This window comes from Cibotium barometz, chromosome 32, assembly GCF_041138505.1.
Source record: "Cibotium barometz isolate CiBa-2024 chromosome 32, ASM4113850v1, whole genome shotgun sequence".
NCBI lineage: Eukaryota > Viridiplantae > Streptophyta > Polypodiopsida > Cyatheales > Cibotiaceae > Cibotium > Cibotium barometz.
In genome coordinates this window covers 36,891,817-36,914,641 of record NC_141077.1, presented here as the reverse complement: position 1 = coordinate 36,914,641, position 22,825 = coordinate 36,891,817, and the positions used below count along the sequence as shown (strand labels likewise).

General features: G+C 44.2%; 1 protein-coding gene across 1 annotated transcript in view; it reads left to right on the top strand.

Annotated features, from left to right (window-relative positions):
* Positions 1–22,825, top strand: part of LOC147620149 (RNA methyltransferase family protein) — a 71,100-nt gene that overhangs the window by 22,748 nt on the left and 25,527 nt on the right. The window contains exons 6-8 of the mRNA XM_086772346.1: positions 4,855–5,010; positions 5,173–5,288; positions 5,992–6,158. Of these exons, the coding sequence (XP_086628472.1) occupies positions 4,855–5,010; positions 5,173–5,288; positions 5,992–6,158 (439 nt within the window). The remainder of the gene's footprint in view (positions 1–4,854; positions 5,011–5,172; positions 5,289–5,991; positions 6,159–22,825) is intronic.

The following is a 22,825-nucleotide window of genomic DNA, read 5'->3' as shown; positions in this document are numbered from 1 at the left end:
ACGCAAGCCACATGTCTCAGCAGTTTCACTTGCTTATCATCAGTATGCCCATGATGAGGATTTTGGCAGGTTGTATGATCAGATGTCTGAGGATCAGCGGCATGATCATTATACTCTCAGAGATGGGTTTTTGTTTATGCATGGTAAATTGTGTGTTACTAGGCAATTGCGACTCAAGGTTATGATTGAAAGTCATGCTCCACCGTATGCAGGTCATAGAGGTATTGACGCCACGGTAAAAGCAGTTGAGACTTTCTTTTATTGGCCAACCTTGAGAAGAGATGTTGATGCTTTTGTTAGGCAACGCATCGTATGTCAGAAGGTAAAGTTTGACCGTCAAAAGACACCAGGGTTACTACAGCCTTTACCTATTCCAGATAGACCATGGGAGAGCATTGCCATGGATTTTATATTTGATCTTCCACGTACACAAACGGGGAATGATGGCATTTGGACTATCATATGAAGGTTCAGTAAGCAGGCTCATTTCATTGTCGTAGACGATCAAAGTTGATCATATGGTGAAGTTGTTCATGGCGAACATCTTCAAGTATCATGGCTTGCCTACGTCTATCATTAGTGACCGTGATCCACGGATGACGAGTTTGTTCTGGCGAGGGTTGTTTGACAACATGGGTACCACTCTCAAGTTTTCATCTTCCTTTCATCCACAAACAGATGGTCAATCGGAAGAGACTAATTCTACAGTGTTAGATCTTCTTAAGTGTTATGTGTCAGAGCACAAGCAACAATGGGAAAAGTATCTTCCTTTGGTGGACTTTGCATATAACAACACTGTCCATACCTCGACGGGCAAGGCGCCTTTTGAGATTGTGGAAGGAGGGAAGAAGGTACCACCCATTTTGCACACAAAGGATAAGATCTTTGAGGCTGATCAGTATGTGGAGAACATGGATGAAGCTTATCGGAGAGTTAAGTTGGCACTCCAGAAAACTCAGCAAAAGCAAAAGAAAGCAACAGACCGTTACAGACGTGCATTAGAGTTTGCATTGGGTGATTGGGTTCTTTTGCGCTTTGAAAAAGCTAGGCTCAAGAAGATGAAGGGTAAAGAGCGCTTATTCCCTAAGTTGAGCATGCGTTATTATGGACCTTTTCAGGTATTGGAAAAGATTGGTGAGGTGGCCTATCGCGTGAAGCTACCAGATCACGGGAGGATTCACAATGCATTTCATGTGAGTCTACTTAGACCTTTCCGTGGGGATGTGCCTGAGGATGTATAAGATGAGGCTCAGCCGGAGGTTGAGGAACTTGATGAAGTTCTTATTCCAGAGCAGATACTGGCACATAAGGAAAGAAAGGTACGAGGTAAAGTTTCCCGTCGCTATCTTGTGAAGTTCAAGAACTATTCACCGATGGATGCGAAGTGGATGGAGGAAGGTGACTTAACAGATTCACCTCAGGTTTTGCAACTTTATCTCGATGCCTTTGAGTTGGAGCCGACTCTTGGCTCATTCAGGTTCAGCAGAGCATGGGTCTGGAGCATTGCCTGATGCTCAAGAGGGGGGTAGCACCTCCACTCCCTTGATACAGACATGCTCAAATGACATCTAGAGGTCGCTTGGTGCAGCTTTTGTCTCACCCGGAGGTACTGATGGCTGACAGTACATCTGTTTACGGGACTTCTATGATATATGTGTTCTAGTCACATTGGATGTTGTGGTTATGTATGGTTCACAGTGGTATACAACTTGGACTACTACTACACCATTGGTTTGCAGTGAATGTTGTTACATATGCATGGCTTAGAGAGATTGGGACGCTGATCTTGCCATATTGTACATTTCACTTTGGATATCTTGCTGTCTCACCAGATTGCAATCGAGGACGCTTGCCATTTTTCAAGAGGGGGGTATGTCATGACCCTGTGAAAGTGGAACAGCACAAGTGTGGGCATGGTGGTTGGTGAGCAAGATAAATATTAAATGATTCATATTTGGGGTGCCTGGACGAATGGTATGATGTGTGGACATCCCCAAGTGTGAAGGGGGCCCAAGGGAATTATTATTTTTAATGTTTTAACCTTGGGTGGCCCCTAGGCATAAGTAACCCTTAGAAGTTTAATAAACTTGAGAAAGGGGCCTAGGATATTTTTGGAGAAAGGGGTAACTCCACTTTGGGAGTTACACGCCTCTCTCATCTCTCTCTCTCTTGCTTTTTGGAAAAACGTGCAAGCTACGTGTGTGGAGGGGGGGAAAAACCCTGTCGAGGACTGGGTGCTGGTTTTTGCTGCATACTGAACAGGCCGTACAGTCCACGTGGTTGCAGGCCGTACAGCACTGGTGGAGGCTGCGTTGACAAGCAGGTACAGGCGGCGCAGGCAGGTACGGACAGTAAGTACTGTCCGTACTGTTGGCAACTGTACGTAACCGGTTGCAGGTGTTGCTGTACGACAGCAGGTATAGACTGCTGTGCATCAACTGCTTCAGGCGGCGCAGGCGACCAGGGTACAGACAGCAGGCGGGCAGGTTCAGGTGACTGCAAGTACAGTCCGTACAGTCCTGTACGGACAGGTACAGTCAGGTACTGCAGACCTGTACAGATAGGTACAGGCGGCTACAGACCTGTTCCGTCCTGAACAGTGGTGGCGGCGCTCTATCATAGTCAAACTGGTGTATCAGTCAGGCGGCTACAGGGAGAAAAGTATAGACAGTCTTTTGCAAGGACTGGTACATTCAGTCCCTCCGGTGCAGGACCACGCATTGATTTGGTAAACTCTAAACTTGTCAATCTTTCTTTCTTTCCACTGGCTTATGTCTGCTGCTGCGGAGTTGTGTCATCTGGCCCCGTGTGAGAGGAGGGGTATGGCAGTTTGAAGGGTGGAAACAGAGATTGGACAGTGGATGTATGTTTGAACTGAGTTGAGACCATGTTCATGGAACAGCCAGATGTATGCTCAAGGCTGCCCTGCTGAATTGTCTTGGTTGACTAGAGGGAAGCACAGTGTGTTGCTTTTGTGGGACACAGATCTGTGTGTGAATCCTCTGTGCTAAGAGATCTTGAGGGCTGCTAGATTGGACATGCAGGTTTTCTTTCCTGGACTGGCTTTGTTGTACTCAGTTATACATTTCATTGAATTTGAATAAAGAAATACCGAAAGGGGCGCCAAGCTTTGGGGCCAACAGGTGTCGATTTCATTCCAGTTTTGGGGCATTCTAGCTCCAGTTAATTTTGTTATTTATTGGACTACAATTGGAAGGGTGACTGCTAGTCTACCGCACTTTGGTTTCAACCAGAGGCCGGTTTCAGAGAGCCAAGACCAAGGGCAATTGAAAAAGCAGCCAAGGCATTTGGATTGCAGAGAAATTTTGAATTCAGTAAGGCATACATGAGAAAGATCTAAGTTTAGATCCAGGAATGAACCATTGTACATATTCATGTTTTGGAATATACAGTAGATTAGGGTTACATCTCTCATCCCTTGCTTCTCCTGTGTGTTTGGAAGCTTAACAGGGATTATTGTTAATCATCATTAGTTTAGCATTAATCCAAGTTTAAGTCTTCCTTTGTTAGCACTCATGTGACAGACAATGAGATTTGTGGGAGATTTCACTGCCTCTTGCGGGATGGATTCAGTCCTCTCTCACGGACTATGAAATATGAGGATCACAGATGCCTTGGCATGTACCCACCAGAGCTTCGCTGCCACTAAGAGGTCATGTTGATACAACACCCTGGGAGTCAGAGCCAGCATGATGCCTCCCATACCTCCATCACAGACTGTTTTGGACTACTGCCAGGATCATGCAAGGCATCGATCACATACACGGGTGCGTGACCCTATGGCCCCACACACCCGGGTGTCACGAGAGCTTTATCTCTTCCTAGAGCCGGATGCCCCTGACCCCCGAGATCTCAGCTCTCCATCCATCAACGGTAGATTTAGGATATCCTTTGATGACATGGAGAGCTCCCATCAAAGAGAGATGCTATTATCACCCCATGTTTTATTCTAGAGGAGGATGGTATCATTGTATGACCCTAATATGCACATTGGCATCATGTATCAGCCATATGGATGTTTGTATTGTTTTACATGTTCTAGCATAGATCACTAGTTCCGATATAGTTTTTTCCATGATCCAATATTTCTGATGGACACATTGTACTACCTTTTGGTCTCATAGACCCTTTGGGTCTTTTGAAGTTGTTAATATAACCAGCCAGACCTACAACAGCCTACACGAAGGTGTAATCCTCTGGCCCCACCGCACGTACACTGGGTGTCACAAGTGAATATGAGCGATCCCGTCTGAGAGCCAAGATGCCCCAGATCTTGGAGGCCTCATCCCTCCACTTGCAGTTGTAGATCTAGGATATCCTTCGATGACATGGAAAGCTCCCATCACAGAGGGGAGATGCTATGGCTGCTCTGCGATCTATCCTGGAGGGCCTCACTGTCATCATGTAGCATCACATGGATACTTAGGCTTATGCAGCTAGTTTCATAGAAATTTTTATTTTCCATGGTTCATTATTCATCATGGATACATTGTACTACCTTTTTGGAAGCGGAATAGAAATGCAACTATTTGGAAAAGTGCATCAGGGGTGCTGCACCCCTCACATTCAGGGGTGCTGCACCAAACTCTACCAACATAATGGGGTGTGGTATGGAGGGTTTATCCTGAATCATGAAGGGAAGGGGATGTGTAGGTGCCATGGTGTGCTTTGCTTACATTTGTGCAAGGAAAGAAAGTGGGTGTTTTTCTCAAGGGATTCTTAATGGCTGATTTGTAGATTTGTCTTTACAGAAATTGAATCAAAATCAAAAGGGCTACTCGCTTTATCAAGCAGTGTCATGTTCTGCATGCCTGAATTAAATATTGTTTGCAGGTGAGCGTGGTAAACAACATCAACTCACGTGTTGGCAATACCTCTGCTGGGGAAGAAGAGCACATTTTGTATGGAAGCTCCACAATTACAGAGTGCATAAACGGTTTGGTGTTTGAGATATCGGCCAATTCATTTTTTCAAACTAACCCTCGTCAGGTCTTGCAAGTGGCTCTTATTGTTATGATATATTTTGGTATTGCAATAATAAACAGTTAAAGCATTTGACTAAGATATAGTGCACTTCCATCAAAAGCATGAAGTCATGATTGTGTCACTTTCAAGTGCTCTTCTGATACACGGATTGTTTTGGGGTAACAGGCCGAGATTCTTTATGGTCTTGTAGAAGAAGCAGCCTTCTTGGAAGGGAATGGCAAGGAAATAGTGCTAGATCTGTTTTGTGGCACTGGCACCATTGGGTTGACCCTTGCAAGAAGGTCATCCCTCTCTCTCTGTCTCTGTCTCTGTCTCTGTCTCTCTCTCTGTCTGTCTCTGTCTCTGTGTCTCTCTCTCTCCCCCTCAAAGTGCCTTATTCATCAACACGTCCCTCTCTTTCTTAAAGTGCCTTATTCACATCAACACATGTTCTTCATATAGGTAGCTAGGTTCTTTCAGTTTTCAGTTTTCCCATGGACCAGTTTTTTCATGGAGATATTGTACTACTGCCTGGTCTCTTAGAGCCTTTGGGTCTTTTGAAGACGTTAATAAGTTCTCTGTCTCTCTCTCTCTCTCTCTCTCAATTTGGACTCTCAGCTTCAGTTACTAGGTTAGTTTCAGTTTCAGTTTTCTTTTCAGTTTTCCATGATGATGATATTCCATGGATATTTGTAATCATCTTTTGTCTCATAGGCCCATCGGGCCTTTTGTAAGACGTAAATATAACTTTCTTTGTTTTCTCTCTCAATTTGGTCATTGGGTTCCTAACTTAAACATCTTGGGCTCAAGTCCCATTCCTAGCACTTCGGTGCCATCATACAAATCATATGTATGCTGCTGGCTTGGCTATGATCTAAAAAGGCTCATCTCTCTCTCTCTCTTCAAAAGTTGTTACCCAATTAGCATCTTATAGAATATTTCCTTGTCTCTTCTTTGTTTGTGAAAGTTTTGGACATCAGCTACTGTTTCTATCTCGTTACACAGGGTAAAGCATGTCTATGGCTATGAGGTGGTTCCAGAGGCTGTTGCTGATGCACGCCGAAATGCACTAAGGAATGATATAACCAATGCAACTTTTATACAGGGAGATCTGAATAAGATACACATGGGTTTTGGAGATCAATTTCCTGAACCTGACGTAGTCATTATTGGTAAAAACATGGTTCCTATAACCAAAAACATTGAAAAATAATCCAGTCTTGATTTCTATTGCAGATTTACTTGTCAAATGCGTGATGTTCAAAAATACCTTGTCATGTTTTAGTACCTAGGCTCTTACCACTTTAATAACCTTTGCTTTCTTTAAAGCATTAATTGTTAAGCATGTACAAGCAAAAAGTTAAAGTATAAGAAGGTAAAAAACACCAAGAAAACCTTTTTGGAATCATATTTTCTTGTTGTTGGGATTCCGAGTCGTATGAATATGTCCCATCATGTGTGTAACCATGCTTGTGTCTCCATCATGTGTGTGTAACCATGCTTGTGTCTCCACAAGTGTTATGTGTGTGTTTTGGTGTGAACCCACTCTTATAGTGGTTCACATAATATCTGGATATTTATACTTGCTTGACATCATTGCTTATGTCATGCAGAAGAACCTTCAAAGGTTTTTTAAAAGCATTGTACTTGGTGTATCTAAATTATCACATCAATAAACATCATTGAGTTGTGAACATAATCTCTCTCTAGCTTTGGCTCTCTCTCTCTCTCTCTCTCACTGTTAGATGCTTTCATTTTACTTTTTCTTTCAGTTTCTATGGCTCTGTATATCCATGGTACCATGTAAACATTGTATTACTTTTGGTCTCATAGGCCCTTGGGGTCTTCCGTAGACGTTAATCTAACTTTTTTTCTTTCTTTCTCTCCGTAGACGCTATATTGGAGTCGGAGCTGAGCCGATGGGCAGAGAGGCATGGTCATCGAGCACATGGACAGGCTGGCTTCAGGAGAGGATTTACTACCTTGGATCACATACTGACACTTCGGGCACTTATTGAAGAGGGCAGGGCACAGAAGAGAAGGATATACTGCTGCTTTGTGGACTTCCGCAAAGCCTTCGATACCGTACCACGTGCCAGGCTTATGCACAGATTGCATGACATTGAGGTACCCGAGGACATGCAGTGGGGGATATATGCTTTGTATGAGTCTGTGTGACAGGCAGGTCCGAGCTCCAGGTAGACTATCTGATAGTGTGACCAGCATGATAGGGGTGAAGCAGGGATGCCCGCTATCGCCCACCCTCTTTGGATTGTACATTGATGCGGTCTCTGATTGTGTAGACAGATTGGGAGGCCTAGGGGCATGCCTAGCAGGGGTGTCGATACCCATCTTGTTATATGCTGATGATATTGTTCTAATCTCAGACTCTCCGGGGGGATTACAGAGACACCTGGATGCATTACAGGCTTTCTGTGCAGATAGAGATCTGACAGTGAACCTTGGGAAAACCAAGGTTATGGTGTTTAACACCACACAGGCATGGGTGACGAGATCAGAGCCTCAGTTCACTTTCCGAGGGGAGCCGGTAGAGTACGTCAGGTCATATGTCTACTTGGGAGTTACTTTCACAGGACCGTGTTTCTCCCTAAAGGAGGCAGCAGCAGCTAGATTAGCTCGAGGGCATGCAGTCTTGGGGGCACTCTCTCCCACGCCATCGCCATCTGCAACGAGTCGTTTACAGACAACTCCACCTCACCGCCTGCGAATGACTCCACCTCCCCGCCTGCCCCCCGCAGACCACCGCATGCGCTGTCGGCTCCCTTGAGACTCCAGCTCTGCCACGTGTGCCGCCGATGACTTTTGTAGGTCTTGCCACTTGCATCATCTTGTCGCCAATCTGCTGGTTGGAGGGCATCGCCCGAGAGTCAACGCCTATCAATGCACTCAACGCCCGCTCGCCACATTTGCCGGCTGCAACTCTGCAAACCCTACAAAATCAGGGTTTTGACCATTTAGGTAATTAGTTTTTGGTTCAGTTCAAGGGGCTTTTGTGCATTTCTTGCTTCATTGCAAAAATCAAGTGTAGGTAGTAGAGCAGGGCAACATCTAGGTGCAGGATTCAGGAAAAATTTGGGGATTTTTTTAGAATGTGTGCTTAATTGCACAATTGCAGTTACAAGACACAGAGAAATTTGGGGCTTTTTTAAAATCAATGCTTAATTGCACAGTTAGAGCTCATTGGGGCTTTTGTGAATTATGTGCAATTGACACATAAATCAGCCCATTGATGCTCAAAAATTTGGAGAATTTTAGCATTGCAATTATCTGCAGCCTTGTATTTAGGGCAAAACATTTGCGCAGGACCTTGTGGTTGCCTCTTCGGTGCGTTTGGGATTTTGCCTGTAGGTGCTTTTTACATCATATTTGGTTGCACGTGTTTGCATATCTCTTAGTAAAGAGATTTTAGCAAATGGCTGGCAATACGACCGATATATTCGGGGTTTTGTCCTAAGAGGACAAATTGGATGGCAGTAATTACTCTCTTTGGAGTTTCATGGTCCGAAATCTTCTTGTGGCCATAGGATTGTGGGGTTATGTGTTAGGTGAAGATGTACACCTTGTTGACATAGCACCTAACGCGCCTGGCCGTGGTCCTCAACAAGCTGCAGTACCCACTCCTCCCTCACAGGAGCAGAAGAGATGGGATACTTGTGATGCCCAAGCGATGGCTTTGATTGCTTTGTCGGTAAAGCGATTAATCTTATTGCATATCCGGTCTTGCAGGACCTCACGGTGAGCTTGGGATGTACTTGAAACCATGTATCAAGCAAAGAATGAGGCTAGGGTTGCATTTTTCAAGAAAGAGCTTGAGAACTTGGACATGAATAAGGTGATAGTATGGCTGATCATCTTACGAAGATCCAGGATTTTTGGAAGCAACTGCTTAATATTGATGAGGTCATTTTTGAAAAGGAGCTAGTTTCCAGGACACTATCATCTTTGCCAAAAACCTACTTGAACTTCCACACATCGCTCACTCTATCTATGCGGGGAAACCCAGAACCAATCTTGTTTGAAGAGTTGGTTGGTTTGTCACTACAAGAGGAGCAGAATCGGAAGAACAAATCTTCTAGCATGCGTGGCAATGATGGGGCTTTTGTTGCCCAAGACAAGGCAAGGGAAAAGCCAAACACAGTTTTCAGCCAAAGGCTGATTCGGGACAGCCTTTAGAAAAGGCTATAAATGATGCAGGCAAGCCCAAGAAAAAGGGCAAATGTCACTACTGCAAGAAGCCAGGTCATTACTTGAATGAGTGCAGAATAAGGCTTACAAAGGAGAAGAAGAAGGAAAGCGGCATGGCTATAGATTCTTCTTCATTACTTGCAAGGGAAAGATGATGCATCAGTAAATCTTGTGCAGAATGAGTGGACTTTCCTTACTTGCAGTTATGATGCATCATTGGAGCATATGTCTCTCAGTGTCAGTGAAAGACACGACACATGGTACTTTGATAGTGGTGCTTCTAATTACCTCACGTAGGGATTTGTTTAAGAAGCTTATGGCTGCCCTTGAAGGCAAGCGGGTAACATGTGCAAACAATTCTTCTTATCCGGTTTAGGGTGTTGGTGAGGTGATCCTCACAACAGCAGATGGTGCAGACTTATGTCTTCTAGATATATTGTAATGTGCCAGGGATTAAGAACTTGCTCTCTGTCTCCTCTCTTGCTAAAAGAGGATATGCAGTGAACTTTGAGGATGACAGATGCACAGTGAAAGATGATCAAGGTGGCTATGCATTAGTCACTTCCGGCACATTGTACCATGGGTTATATCAGCTTGATAGGTTTGATAGGAGAGAGCATGATGCTCATGTGGTTACCACTCTTATACCTGCCATGCACGAGACATAATTATGGCATGCTAGGTTTGGGCATGTGAATTATGGCAGTTTGATGCTATTGCAAGGCAAAAAATGGTATAGGGTATGCCTCATGTAGAACTGCCACCAAAACATGTATGTGAAGGGTGCATATTGGGTAAGATGTACAGAAATGCATTCCCAAAAGATAGATCAACAAGGGCTGTCCGAAAATTACAGCTTGTGCACAGTGATGTGTGTGGTTCTATGCAGACACCATCTATTGGTAAGCATCTATACTTTGTAATCTTTATCGATGACTACTCTAGATTTGCTTGGGTGTATCCCTTGAAGGCAAAATTTGATGTATTTGCATGTTTTCAACATTTTGTGCCACAAGCTGAAAATCAAACAGGTTGCAAAGTGTAGACTCTCCATATAGATCAAGGGGGGGAATACATGTCCATTGCTTTCAAAGCTTTTATGGCATAAAAAGCCATAAAGCATCAATGCACGATGCCATAAATTCCTCAAAAAAATGGTGTTACTAAGAGAAAGAACATGTCTTTAATGGAAATGGCTAGATGCATGGTTAAAGGCAAAGGCTTGCCTCACAAATTCTGGATGGAAGCAATAATGTGTGCTACACATGTGTTGAATAGATCCCTACCAAAGCATGCCATATGAGGCGTGGCACGAAAGGGAACCTAAAGTTGATCACTTTAGAGTTTTTGGATGTATAGCTTATACACATGTATCTCAACAATTGAGAGGTAAGCTTGATGACAAAGCAGCTAAGTGCATATTATGGGTTATAGCACTGGCAGTAAAGGCTATTGTCTCTTTAATCCTTCCACACAAAAGATTTTGGACACCAGAGATGTTGTATTTGCTGAAAATTCAGACCAACCATTGGCTGAATTTTTGGGACAGCCACCTTCAAGCCTACTTAACATGTTTGAAGGACTTCTCCCATTGGGAATTGATGGCTCAACAGATTACCCATCAACTTTTACTAATGGATAGCATTTGGGTGCTCAAAATCTGCCCATGGATGAGCTGATTACACGTCAAAATGTGGAGGAAGTGGTGGAGCAAGAGCGGACAGCAATGGAAGAGGCTAGAGTTGTGCCTTGTTGGTTGCTCCATACTTTACGGGAGAGCAAACTTTCATCTCCACTCGGTAGCAGGATACGAGCGGTTCACGTAATGCAAGAGAACAGGTTGCTTGCATGAGTACACTTTGTGATGCAGATGAGCCAGATTGATTTGAAGAGACTCATTAGGATGAGCATTGGATGCAAGCCATGCAAAATGAGATGGATTCTATCCATAAAAATAGTACATGGGATTTGGTAGACTTACCTGTAGGCAAGAAGCCCATTGGCACAAAGTGGTACACAAGTTGAAAAGGAAGTCTGATGGTACCATTGACAGGTACAAGGCCAGGCTAGTGGCCAAAGGTTATGCCTAGAAAAAGGGCATTGATTATGATGAGACTTTCGCACCTACTTCTCGTATGGCCACAGTTAGATGTGTTGTTGCATTGGCTGCCCATCATGGATGGAAAGTGCATCAGTTGGACATAAAATCAACTTTTCTCAATGGGGATTTGCAAGAAGAAGTGTAAGTAAATCAGCCCATTGGTTTTGTGATGCATTGTCATGAAAACAAAGTATGCAAGCTTAGAAAAGCACTTTACGGTCTCAAACAAGCTCCTCGAGCTTGGTATGAGAAGATACATAATTATTTGACCATGCAGGGATTTCGCAATAGTCCAACGGAGAGCACCCTCTATGTGAAAGAGGATCATGGCTCTTTGATTATGTTCATTCTTTATGTGGATGATGTGTTGCTAACTGGGAATGATATGGATAAAGTTTCAGCATTCAAAGCTTTGGGATTGTTGCATTATTATTTGGGCATATAATTTGTGTAGACATATGTTGGGATTTATGTACACCAATCAAAGTACATTCAAAAGTTATTGCACAAATTTGGGTTTCAAGATTGTAAGCCCATCTCTACTCCGATGGAGCCAGGGTTGAATTTGAGCATGTATGACGTTGGAGAGGCTTTTGATATGAGTGTGTTTATAGCCAAGCAGTGGGCTGCCTCATATACTTATGCAACACATACCCGGATATTCAGTTTGGGGTTTCTCAGTGTAGCAAATTTATGCATAGCCTAAGTACAAAGCATTGGCAAGCAGTGAAGTGAATCTTCCGCTATCTTCAGGGCTTCCTAGATCTTGCGTTAGTATATCCTAGGGGGACGCAGCTTGCAGTTACATGCTTACAGTGACTCTGATTGGGCTGGTGACTATGATATGCAACAATCCACTAGTGGGAATTGTTTCTTTTTGGGGCATTCATGCATATCATGGTTGAGAAAAAAGCAGCCCACTGTTGCCACATCTACTTGTGAGGCTAAGTACAAGGCAGCCTTTACAGTCAGAGTAGATTGTGTATGGTTGAGGAGATTGATTACTGATCTTCGGAGTATTAGCAGACACCCATCACCATACTCACTAACAGTCAGAGTGCTTTAGCCGTGGCACGAAACCCAGTGTGTCATGCACATACTAAGCCCATAGAAATTCATTATCATTATGTCAGGGAGAGGATTTATGCAAGAGAGAGCTCATTATCTTACTGCTCTACACAAGACAATGTTGCAGATCTGTTCACGAAGGCGTTGCCTTGAGAGAAGTGTGAAGCTTTTCGCAAAGCTTTAGGCTTACTCTCCTACAGAGAGTGATCTGCTACAGATCTTGTACAGGTTCACATTGCCACTTCAGGGGGGATTTATTGGCATATATGCTATGAGTAGTGTCACATGTGAACATGGGCTAACCAAGGGCACTTTTCTCCCTTTGGGTTTTCCCCCTTGGATATTAGGTGTGAAAGGACACCACATTTATTGTATTTTGATATTGTGGAGTCAACCCCCAAGCTCCACACATTCTATGCCATCATCTTTCTGTAAGCATCAATTACCATCCCTCTCTTGAGTGTTCTTGCTGTTGTTCATTCTCTGTGTGTCTTTGTCTGTGTGCAGCCCTAACCCTAACATAAATCTCCATTTAGAAAAGTTGATTTTACGTCCATCTGGAACATGGGCCATTTGAAGTGCGCAGCCAGAGCCAAAACAATCTTGATGGTGGTATACTTGGTTGTAGGAGCAAATGTCTCAACAAAGTCTTCACTTGCCTTGTGAGCATATTCTTGAGCAACAAGGCGGGCTTTGTACTTGTCCAAAGTACCAAAATCCATTTCACACCAATCACACGACGATGTAAGGGCCATGGCACCAAAGACCAAGTGTGATTCCTCTCAATAGAGAACATCTTTGCTTCCATGGCTTGCTGCCACTGCAGCTGTGTAAGAGCCTTCTCTAAACTCTCAGGCTCATCGATCTCCTGGAGAGAACTCATGAGAGCACAATTCATTGTGTGATGAGATGTGGAAGCCCGAGATGAACAGCGAGGTCCAGGGATGGTTGTAGAGATGTGGTTATGGAGCTATGCATCAGTGAGACTAGAATCTCTAAAGAGTTACTGAACCCACCGAGGTAGGCCAGCCTTCCTCTCAAAGTGTGAAGAAGAAGATCTAGCTACAATAGAGGACTCATCCGATGTTGGTGGGAGAGGTGATGAAGTAAGCACTGGTGGGGGTAATCCTGGAGTCAAAGCAGGACTCGTAGAGGGACTGGGAGCTGCAGAAGCTGGTGCAATAGGAATTGGTGGCTGTAAAGTAGGAGTTGGCACCATAGTTGCAGCAAGGAGGAGGAGGAGGAGGGGGTGGAGCTGAACGTGGAAGAGGTATAAGATCACTAACATCTGCCGAGAATGGATTATCCAGAAAATCTGGAGATGCATCAGGTGGAGAGGAGTCGATGCCAAGCAAGCTCTCATCAAATTGAGCAGCACGGGAAATGATGATGTCATCAACCTCCGGATCCCAAAAGCGGTACCCTTTGGATCTCAAACTGTATCCAGTGAAGATCATTCTCTTTGACTTCGATGTGAGTGTGGTCCTCTTTTGATCCAGGACATGCACATAAGCAACACAACCGAAAACATGTAGGTGGGATATAGAAGGCTTGTGTCCTATAAAAGCCTCCTCCGGAGTCATGCCCTCAACCGCTTTTGTGAGAGATCGGTTAATGAGATAAACTGAGGTAGCCATAGCTTCACCCAAGAAAGCAGGAGGGAGACCTGCATGATGCAACAAAGCACGAGCCATCTCTTTTACGGTCCGGTTCTTCTGTTCCACAACTCCATTCTGTCGAGGAGTGTAAGGAACTGTGGTCTGTCAGTGAATGCCCTTCGACGTAAGGAAGTCATCAAAGGGTACAAACTTGCCACCATTATTAGTCCAGAGAAATGAAACTGTGCCCCCAGATTGATTTTCCACCATCGCGATCCAAGTCTTGAAACTGGCAAAAGCATCTGACTTGTGAGCCAGAAAACATACTGAGACTTTTTGAGTGAAATCATCCACAAGAAGAAGAAAAAATCGAGTCCCTCCAAGAGACTCTACCTCCATGGGTCCAGCAAGATTTGCATGTATAAGCTCCAGTCTTTGGGTTGCTCGATGAGTGGCCTCCTCTGGAAAGGCATCTCGATGATGCTTGCCCATCATTCAGGATGAGCAAATGTGTGAAAGAGACCTGAGCTAAGGTACTCCATAGACAACTTACTAACAATGGAACTTCTACCTGAGCTAAGGTAGCAATGGGTACATGACCGAAGCATGAATGCCACAATTTGTATCTGCCTCAAAAACCAAAGCCATCAAGGGGGGATAAAAGCTGATGAATATGGGAGTCAGTGCGAGTGAGCTGGGAAGTAAAGTTGGTGATCTTGTAGAGACTCCCATTATGGACTCCATTGGCAACAATCGAGAGAGTCTTCCTGTCTATTACTTCAATGACCTCTCATCAAAGTACACACAAAGTCCCTTCTGAGAAGCTTTGTACATTGAAAACAGATTTTTGGAAATCCGTGGTACATATAAAACATCATGTAAGGTGGCAGAGGAACCCAAAGAAACATTACCAACACCGGTGACAGGACGCGAGGAGTTGTCACCGATGCGAACTGAAGAAGAGAGAGTTTGGTAGTCCTCTAGGATAATCTCGCTAGACATATTTTCCACAAAGAAGTCCACTCTCTAAGCATCACAATGTATGATTAGGGCATAATATCATGTCACACTAAGAAGGACCACCATCTACCCATGAAACTCATTTCATGGTGGTCTGGGCGCTCATTCCGCCAATCACAGAACACGGGTCATTTCATGGTGGTCTGGGCGCTCATTCCGCCAATCACAGAACACCGGTCACTTCTACCAACCGCCTGAATTTGAAGGGCTCAAGCCATTTTCACAGCAGGAGGTCACGCATGACAAACTTCTACTTCGCATCTACCTTCCATGCCGCCTCGACAAGCTATCTCCCCAGGGCTGCCCAAAGCTTATCACCAACATGCCTTGCATCCGGCTGCGGATGAATCCCGAACCATACCACTTAACCTTACACATGAACTTCCTGGCGTATCTTAGACCATCCACATCTTTTCACCGTGTTCACCAGTGACTTGGGTGACACGGGAACGTTGTCACCATTAGGAAGGTGGGTATGTTAACCACTCCTTCGTAGATTACATGGTTTCACTTGCGCCCGACCTACCATAAGGTGCTTTGCCATCTTACTTCTCGAGAGGACACTTACCTTTTGTAAGACGGCACTGAAACATATAAAGCAGCCTTATCATGAGCTTAATGTCAAATAGGGAAAGTCTAAGGACTTCGTGTACATACTTGCTTAAGACTAGTAATAGTGGCTAGAGTTTGGCTGGCCTTGTGTGAAAACTAGTCATTGCATATAAGTCATTTTGGACACTAAGCAATAGACAATCACTCCCTTACAATAGAATAGTTGTGAGCTTTTCTCTTCTCTACTCTTGCTTGCTTATTGGATTAATGCATGTTAGATGGATGCTTGGTTGAATAGGTTTTCTTGTAGAATTCCCTCTAGCATTATCTTCTTCTTCTTCCCTCGCCTTTTGTGAGAAAGAACCACTGCAAAGGATAATCTCTATTTGCCTCCATCTAGACAAAGAGAGCTCTTCCTTCACCCCATTAGCAAAGGAGCATTCCAATGTGACAAGAGAGTGAGGACACAGAGACGAGCTAGTGCACCCACATTGGGAAGTTGCAATTGCGGCTCTAAGGCAAGGCTCAAGGACACATGATTTGGCAAGGCTAAGGTAAGCTCTTGACTTGAATAACGATTTCACATACCAGTCATGATATGATCTATGTAACTTGGTCTCCTCAATGATGGCTTTGAAGGTGAAGATATGGTCCAATGTTGAGTAATTCTTCTTGAGCTTGCTTGATCAAATGCCCTATGTCTGTCTCTCTCTACCAAGCAGCCAATCTTGGCCTCCAGTGCTGCTCCATAAATCTTGGCCAACGTATGACCAATCGTGATAGTTAGGTAGTTACTGGGCTCCATGGGCTCTCTTGATTTATGGATAGAGACAATGGTATTATTGGGCCAAGAGGGAGGGCTTCACACAAAGCCCTATTGAAGATCTGTGCTAGGTTAGATGCTAAATTGTCACTTTCATGTGCAAAGTACTCCATGCAGAGGTCGTTGTGATCTTTGGTGTTTTACCATTGTGTAGCTTTAACATGGATTTGGTGACATTTGCTATGGTGAAAAGATGGCAGATGTAGGGCGCAGAACATGGGATAGGTTGGGGAACACCAGACAGTTGGCACACACAAGTATCCCATGTGAAAGAGCTTGTGATGGGTGTAAGTGGTTTATTTCAAAAAGTAGTTTAGTGTGTGTGGAGTGCTTGTCTGTGAGCCTGCGACTCTCCTCGCCTGTGAGCCTGCGACTCTGCTCGCCTGCTAGCCCGCGACTCTGCTCGCTTGCGACTTACTTGTCTGTGAGCCTGCAATTTCGTCACTCCCTCCTCCTACTCTGTGTGTGTGTGTGTGTGTGTGTGTCTGTCCTGCCCCATGCCCCCTGTTGCGCGATTCAGCCTTTCCCTGCCCTGATTTTTCCTCAACTTTGTAGTGACCTTTCGCAGTCTTTTCTGCCGCCTTCCTGCACCTTTTCTGCCGTACTGTTCTATTCCACTTTCCTTCTTGCCTTCGTAACCTCACAGCCTCCTTCTGTCAATATCGGCCCTTTCCTTTTTACAGCCCTTCTGACCTTTCCCTTTCCGTGTTTCCATCAATGGCTTCAGCTTTAGATGTTTGTACATATGCCCGAAAAGAAAGATCTGCAGATGCTAAGCGCCGCCTATCAGAGCCGGCTTTACAAGATGATGCATTTACGTTGGAAGCTCAGTATGTGTTTGATACCCTTAAGGATGACTTTCAGCAGTCACGACAGGAATGGGGGCAAACCGATTCCAAAGGTCACCTACAAATTGAAGTTGCCGTCCTTGGTGAACCCCCTCAGAAAGTTGTCTCAAACTGCGGTAATAATATTCTTTCTAGGAAGAATCCCCGCGGCCAGCGATGTCGCGCAGTGGATTAAGTCCATCCTTGGAGGATGCTTTGTAGAGGGAGTGTATTTTGCTTCCAGAGGCTTTTATGAGGTGCATTTATTAGATGCTTCATGCAAGCAGAGGCTTCTTGAGTTCTCTCCCCTGTTTTATGGGAGGCAAATGGTACATGCTATGCCCTGGTCCCCAAACAAGGACTATCAAAGTCTTATACGGCATCACTGCCCTATATGGGTTGAGGTTGCTAACTTCCCGGACTATATGTGTGAAGAGTTGCCTGGCCTGGCTGCTTCCTTGGGACAGGTCATTTGTCCTCCACGCCCCATGGGAAACCGTAACAGGTTCTGCATTCTCTGGGACACTGACATACCTACCCCTCCTTCTATTGCAGTGGAAGTTGAGGGAGTGCAATTGGGCAAAAAGTATTTTGAATTGAAGTGGGGTGTTTTTGCAGGTGCTTGTTTTGCCTGTCACAAGTTTGGGCATCTAGCCTCTGAATGCCCAATGGTTCTGCATCAGCCCCCCCCAAATGCCTTGCCACCCCAGACACAGGAAAAGAATGAGAATTTGCAAGTCAAGACATCAAATGCAAATGGAGCAAAGAATGCAAAATCAGTCAATCAGGTGCACGCACTTGCAGGAAAAGGAAAAGATAAAGGGAAAGAGAAGATGAAGGAAACTGTGGGGATTGATCAGGACGGTTTTAAACAACCCAAGAAGGTGGTTGTATTGAAGCAACGCCCCCTTCAATCTCGTCAATGGGATGCTTCTTCTCCCTCACCAGGACAAACTTCTACTTCAGCCTCTGCTCCTGTCCTTCAAAATTGGGTGGGCGTACTGAAGAAGGGCATCCCCATATGTGATTCAGAAGAAGGGGAAAATGCTGTCTTTCATGGGTAATGAAGGCATGCAGCCTATGCAGGCAGAGGCCTAGCCTCTCTGATGTCTGGTTCTTATCCTCAAACTCTACGGTACATACCTTTTCATGCTTCAAACACTTAAGTGCTTTACATACAATGTACAGAGCCTCTGCAATGTCTCAAAGTGGAGGCTTTTATGGATTTATGTACATAAAATGCAGCCATATATTGTTTGTTTGCAAGAGCATAATCAACACTCCATGGCTGGACATCATGGTTTTTTGCGCGGCTATGATATATATTATGCTGGTACTGCTACCTATTCAGGTGTATGCATACTGGTTAGACATGAGTTGGAGCCTCAGTTGGCCTTCAATGACAGTAGTGGCAGATGGATAGTCATACAATGCAATGTCAATGGTGATATTTTTGAGTTTGCATCAGTCTATGCCTCCCAGACCTCTGCCATGAGGGCTTCTTTGTGGGATTCTTTATGCAGATATCCATGGAGATCCAATGCATTCATCTGTGGGGATTTTAATAATTCCCCTCTGCCTAGAGATAATACCACTTCACGATCTCATATGCTATCATTGGAAAGGCAGAAATGGGATGACATGCTTCTTTCTGTGCAGGCTGAAGATTTATGGGTACTTCTCCAAGGGTCAGTTTGTGGATATACTTTTCATCATAATGCACTTGCTACGTATTGGGCAAGACTTGACAGATGGTATTTGTTTTATCCACAACAATTTGCAGATTTTAGCCCTCATCTCCTTATAGATTTCTCATTGGGCCTGTTAGATCATGCTCCATTGTGGATGAATTTGCAGCTTGGCATGCCTCTGGATGATTTGCCATTTCTCTCCAGTAGATTATTGCATTCAACATCACAACTTTCAGCAAATGATCAGATCTGCCGTTCATCCTTTGCCAGTTCATGCCCAGGAGGACATGAATTATGCTTGGGACAGCTTCGTCTCTCGTATGCAGAATGTCATTAGGGAGTATGGCAAATGGCATATGACAGAATGGAGGAATGAGGTTAAATGGGCAAAAAGGACAGCACAACAGTTGACTGAATTTTCTCAGTCAAGGCCACTCTCTGATTCAAAAAAGGATTCCCTTTCACATGCACAATTTAAACTTACTGTTAATGATTAGAGGAAATTGCACAAATGGCAGATTAGGGCAAGAATGAAGCCCCTCATGGATAAGGGCTGCTCTTCAAAATCCTTTTTCCAGGGCTGCTCTTCAAAATCCTTTTTCCAGGGCTTGCATGCTAGTCGAAATAAAAATTCATGGCTAAGGGTTAGGAAACTGGATGGCTCTTGGACTCACTCTTTCTCTGATCTTCAAGACGAATGCCACAATTATTTCCAGAAATTGTTTTCTGCTCCTGATTCCCCATCAAATCAAGTGACTGATGCCAGGACTCAATTTCTTCAATATGTTTCTGGAATAGTTGAAATGGATGATGCTCTTACCTTGGAGAGGCCTTTTACTGACACGGAACTTGATAATGCATTGTTCCACCTTAGCAAATACAAGTCCCCTGGCTGGGATGGCCTTACGGTGGAATTTTATATTTCTTTTTGGGATGATTTGAAAGAGGTCCTTTTGCGAATGATCAATGTGGCCTGGCAAGAAAATCAGTTGCCGCACTCTTGGAAGCATGGCATAGTCAAGCTTGTCCCCAAAAAACATCTGTGTGATCATATATTAGATTGGAGGCCTATTACTTTGATGCCTGTACTTTACAAACTTATTGCCAAAATGATTGTACATAGGCTTCACAGGATACTGCATGCAGGACTTCATCCTCATCAGTATGGGTTTGTCCCGCGAAGACAAATCCATGATAATATATCCAATGCCTTGACTGCAATTGAATATGCTAAGTATTCGCATCAAGATGTGCTTATATTGCAGGTGGATATTGCTAAGGCATTTGACAATGTTCAATGGGATTTCATCTCTCAGATCATGACAAAGTTGGGCTTTGGTCCCAAGATGGCAAATGCTGTTTACTGGCTTTATTCTGGCTCTACTACTCAGTGCATTCTTGGGGGCCATCTGTCTCGGTCATGGATATTGGGTCGATCAGTCAGACAGGGCTGCCCTCTTAGTGCTCTCTTCTATGCCATTGCGACCCATCCTCTTTTGATGTATCTTGATCATCTTACAAACACAGGACACATGACTGGTCTTAAAATCCCAGGGGCTACATCTTTTTTGGCACAAGCATATGCTCATGATTCCTTCTTCATGCCACAGAATTCTCCTCAGGAACTTCGCATGCCTATGGCCACTCTTTCTTTATATGGGTTGGCAGCGGGATTGCATGTCAATTTTGACAAATCTAAATTACTCCCCCTGAAACAATGTGACTGGCATTCTATTCTTTGGCTGGGTCAGGTGGTGCATTCCAGAGATATTGTCAGGCATTTTGGATATCCCATAGGATGGCATATCACCAGAAAGCAGCAGTTAAAATGGATTTTCCAAAGACTTCAACATAAACTGGAATACTGGAAGATTTCTACTTGGCCTCTTCATGTCAGGCTCAGAATAGTACAATCCATTGTGATGTCCTATGTCCAGTTCTATTTGCCCTTGCTGCATTGGTCCTCCAGGGATATTTCAGCTTTTATGTCTCAAGCTATGGAGATATTATGGAAGACAAAAACTGCTGTGAAAGCATTGAGACTGATGAAGATGGAAATGGTGTGCTCCCCAAGGATGCATGGTGGACTTAATGTCCTCAATATAAGATATCATGTACTTGCAAGGAAGGCTACAATGTTGCATACTTTCTTCTGTCAACAACAGCCATGGACTTGTATGTTAGCATCCATGTGTGTCAACATGAGGACTTATGCTTATGGTCATTGGATTACGGATCATTGGGAGGTTGTTATTGGGAGATTTGTAGGGAGGATACCTGGTTGTCCTTTCTCTACTGCCCTCATACTTGACTGGAAACAAGTTCTCTCTAAGGTCAAATGGGCTCCTGATAATTGCTTGGGGACAAACTCGATGAGGAAAGAAAGTATTCATTGGAGTGCCATCTTTGACACTCCACTTGCTTTACAGGAACCTGTTCGGGCATACAATCTTATGAAATTGGGAATTAGGTACATACATGATGTGGTAGATGATCGGGGATATGTCTTATCCTTTCCTCGGGCCACTGCTTCCTATGCATTGGGAATGCATCATAGGTCGATATGGAAAAAAATTGCTGATTTATTGCATCCCTTTTTACCTATTCCACCTGTGGTGGCTGACACAGACAGGCTTATGGATTGACAATTGCAGCCATCTACTACATGCATTCATCCTATTCCCCTTCCTGCCTTAACCTCCATCAAAGCCTACAGGCTTCTTCAGCCTCCCCCATGGATTCACCAACATGCTAATTCTCTGTGGCATATAAGGAAGCCCCTCTCATGGTGGCGGAAGAATCTCCGGATGTTGTGGAAGTGTAAAATGCCATTGAAACAAAGACTTTTTCTTTGGAGATGTTTGACAGGCACATTGTCAATGGGGGTCACACTTGCTAAACGTCACATTGCACCTTCCACATGTCTAAGATGTCAGGCTCCCTCAGAGACTGTTCTTCATCTGCTTTGGCACTACCCTTGTTCCAGGATCCTCCTCAGGAGAATTTCAGATTTTCTTCGGCTCCGTTTCCCGAGTCACAAATTTGGGAAACATTTCTGGCTTTTTGGCAGATTTATGCGGTCCTTGTCCCAGTACTCGCTATTTCTCTCTTGGGTGAGATATTGGGCTCTTTGGACAATTTGGAGTGAGCAAAATTTGGCATACTTGAATCGGCAGAATCACCAATCATATGAATCCTTCCGAGCCTCATTACGGCAATCCTTATATGATGCCTGCCATGAGGGTGATATGAATGCTTCTTGCTTAGAGCTTTTCTCTTTATGTTTATGACATTTGGGATAGTCTCCATTTCGGAGACTTCCCATCTTGTAAATTTATGAGCATATAAATATACTGCACTAGATATTACCAAAAAAAAAGTAAGTGGTTTATTTCACTCAGGCAAGAAGCAATCATTGCTGTTGAGGATCAAGTCTCCAAAGCAAGACAAAGCTTGTTGCATAAGCAAGACAAAGCCTGTTGCATGAAAATCATGTGTAGTTGATGAACTACGGCATCCTAAAATCGTCTTTCTGAGCAAAAGCCCTTGCTAGGAGCATGCAACCTGTCATGTGCATGCTAGGCTAGGCAGATTGGCGAGCTAGAGTGTAATATGTTGTGGCCGGACATGTGCTTTTTGGTCCGCTATTGATAGCGTGTGCTTTTTGGGCGTTCCTTCCCTATTTAATAGACGCCCAAAAAGCACATGCTATCAATAGCGGACCAAAAAGCACATGTCCGCCTAAATAGGGAAGGAACGCCCAAAAAGCACACACTATCAATAGCGGACCAAAAAGCACATGTCCGCCCACAACATATTACACTCTAGCTCGCCAATCTGCTTAAATAGGGAAAAAACGCCCAAAAAGCACACGCTATCAATAGCAGACCAAAAAACACATGTCCGCCCACAACATATTACACTCTAGCTCGCCAATCTACCTGGCCCTAGCG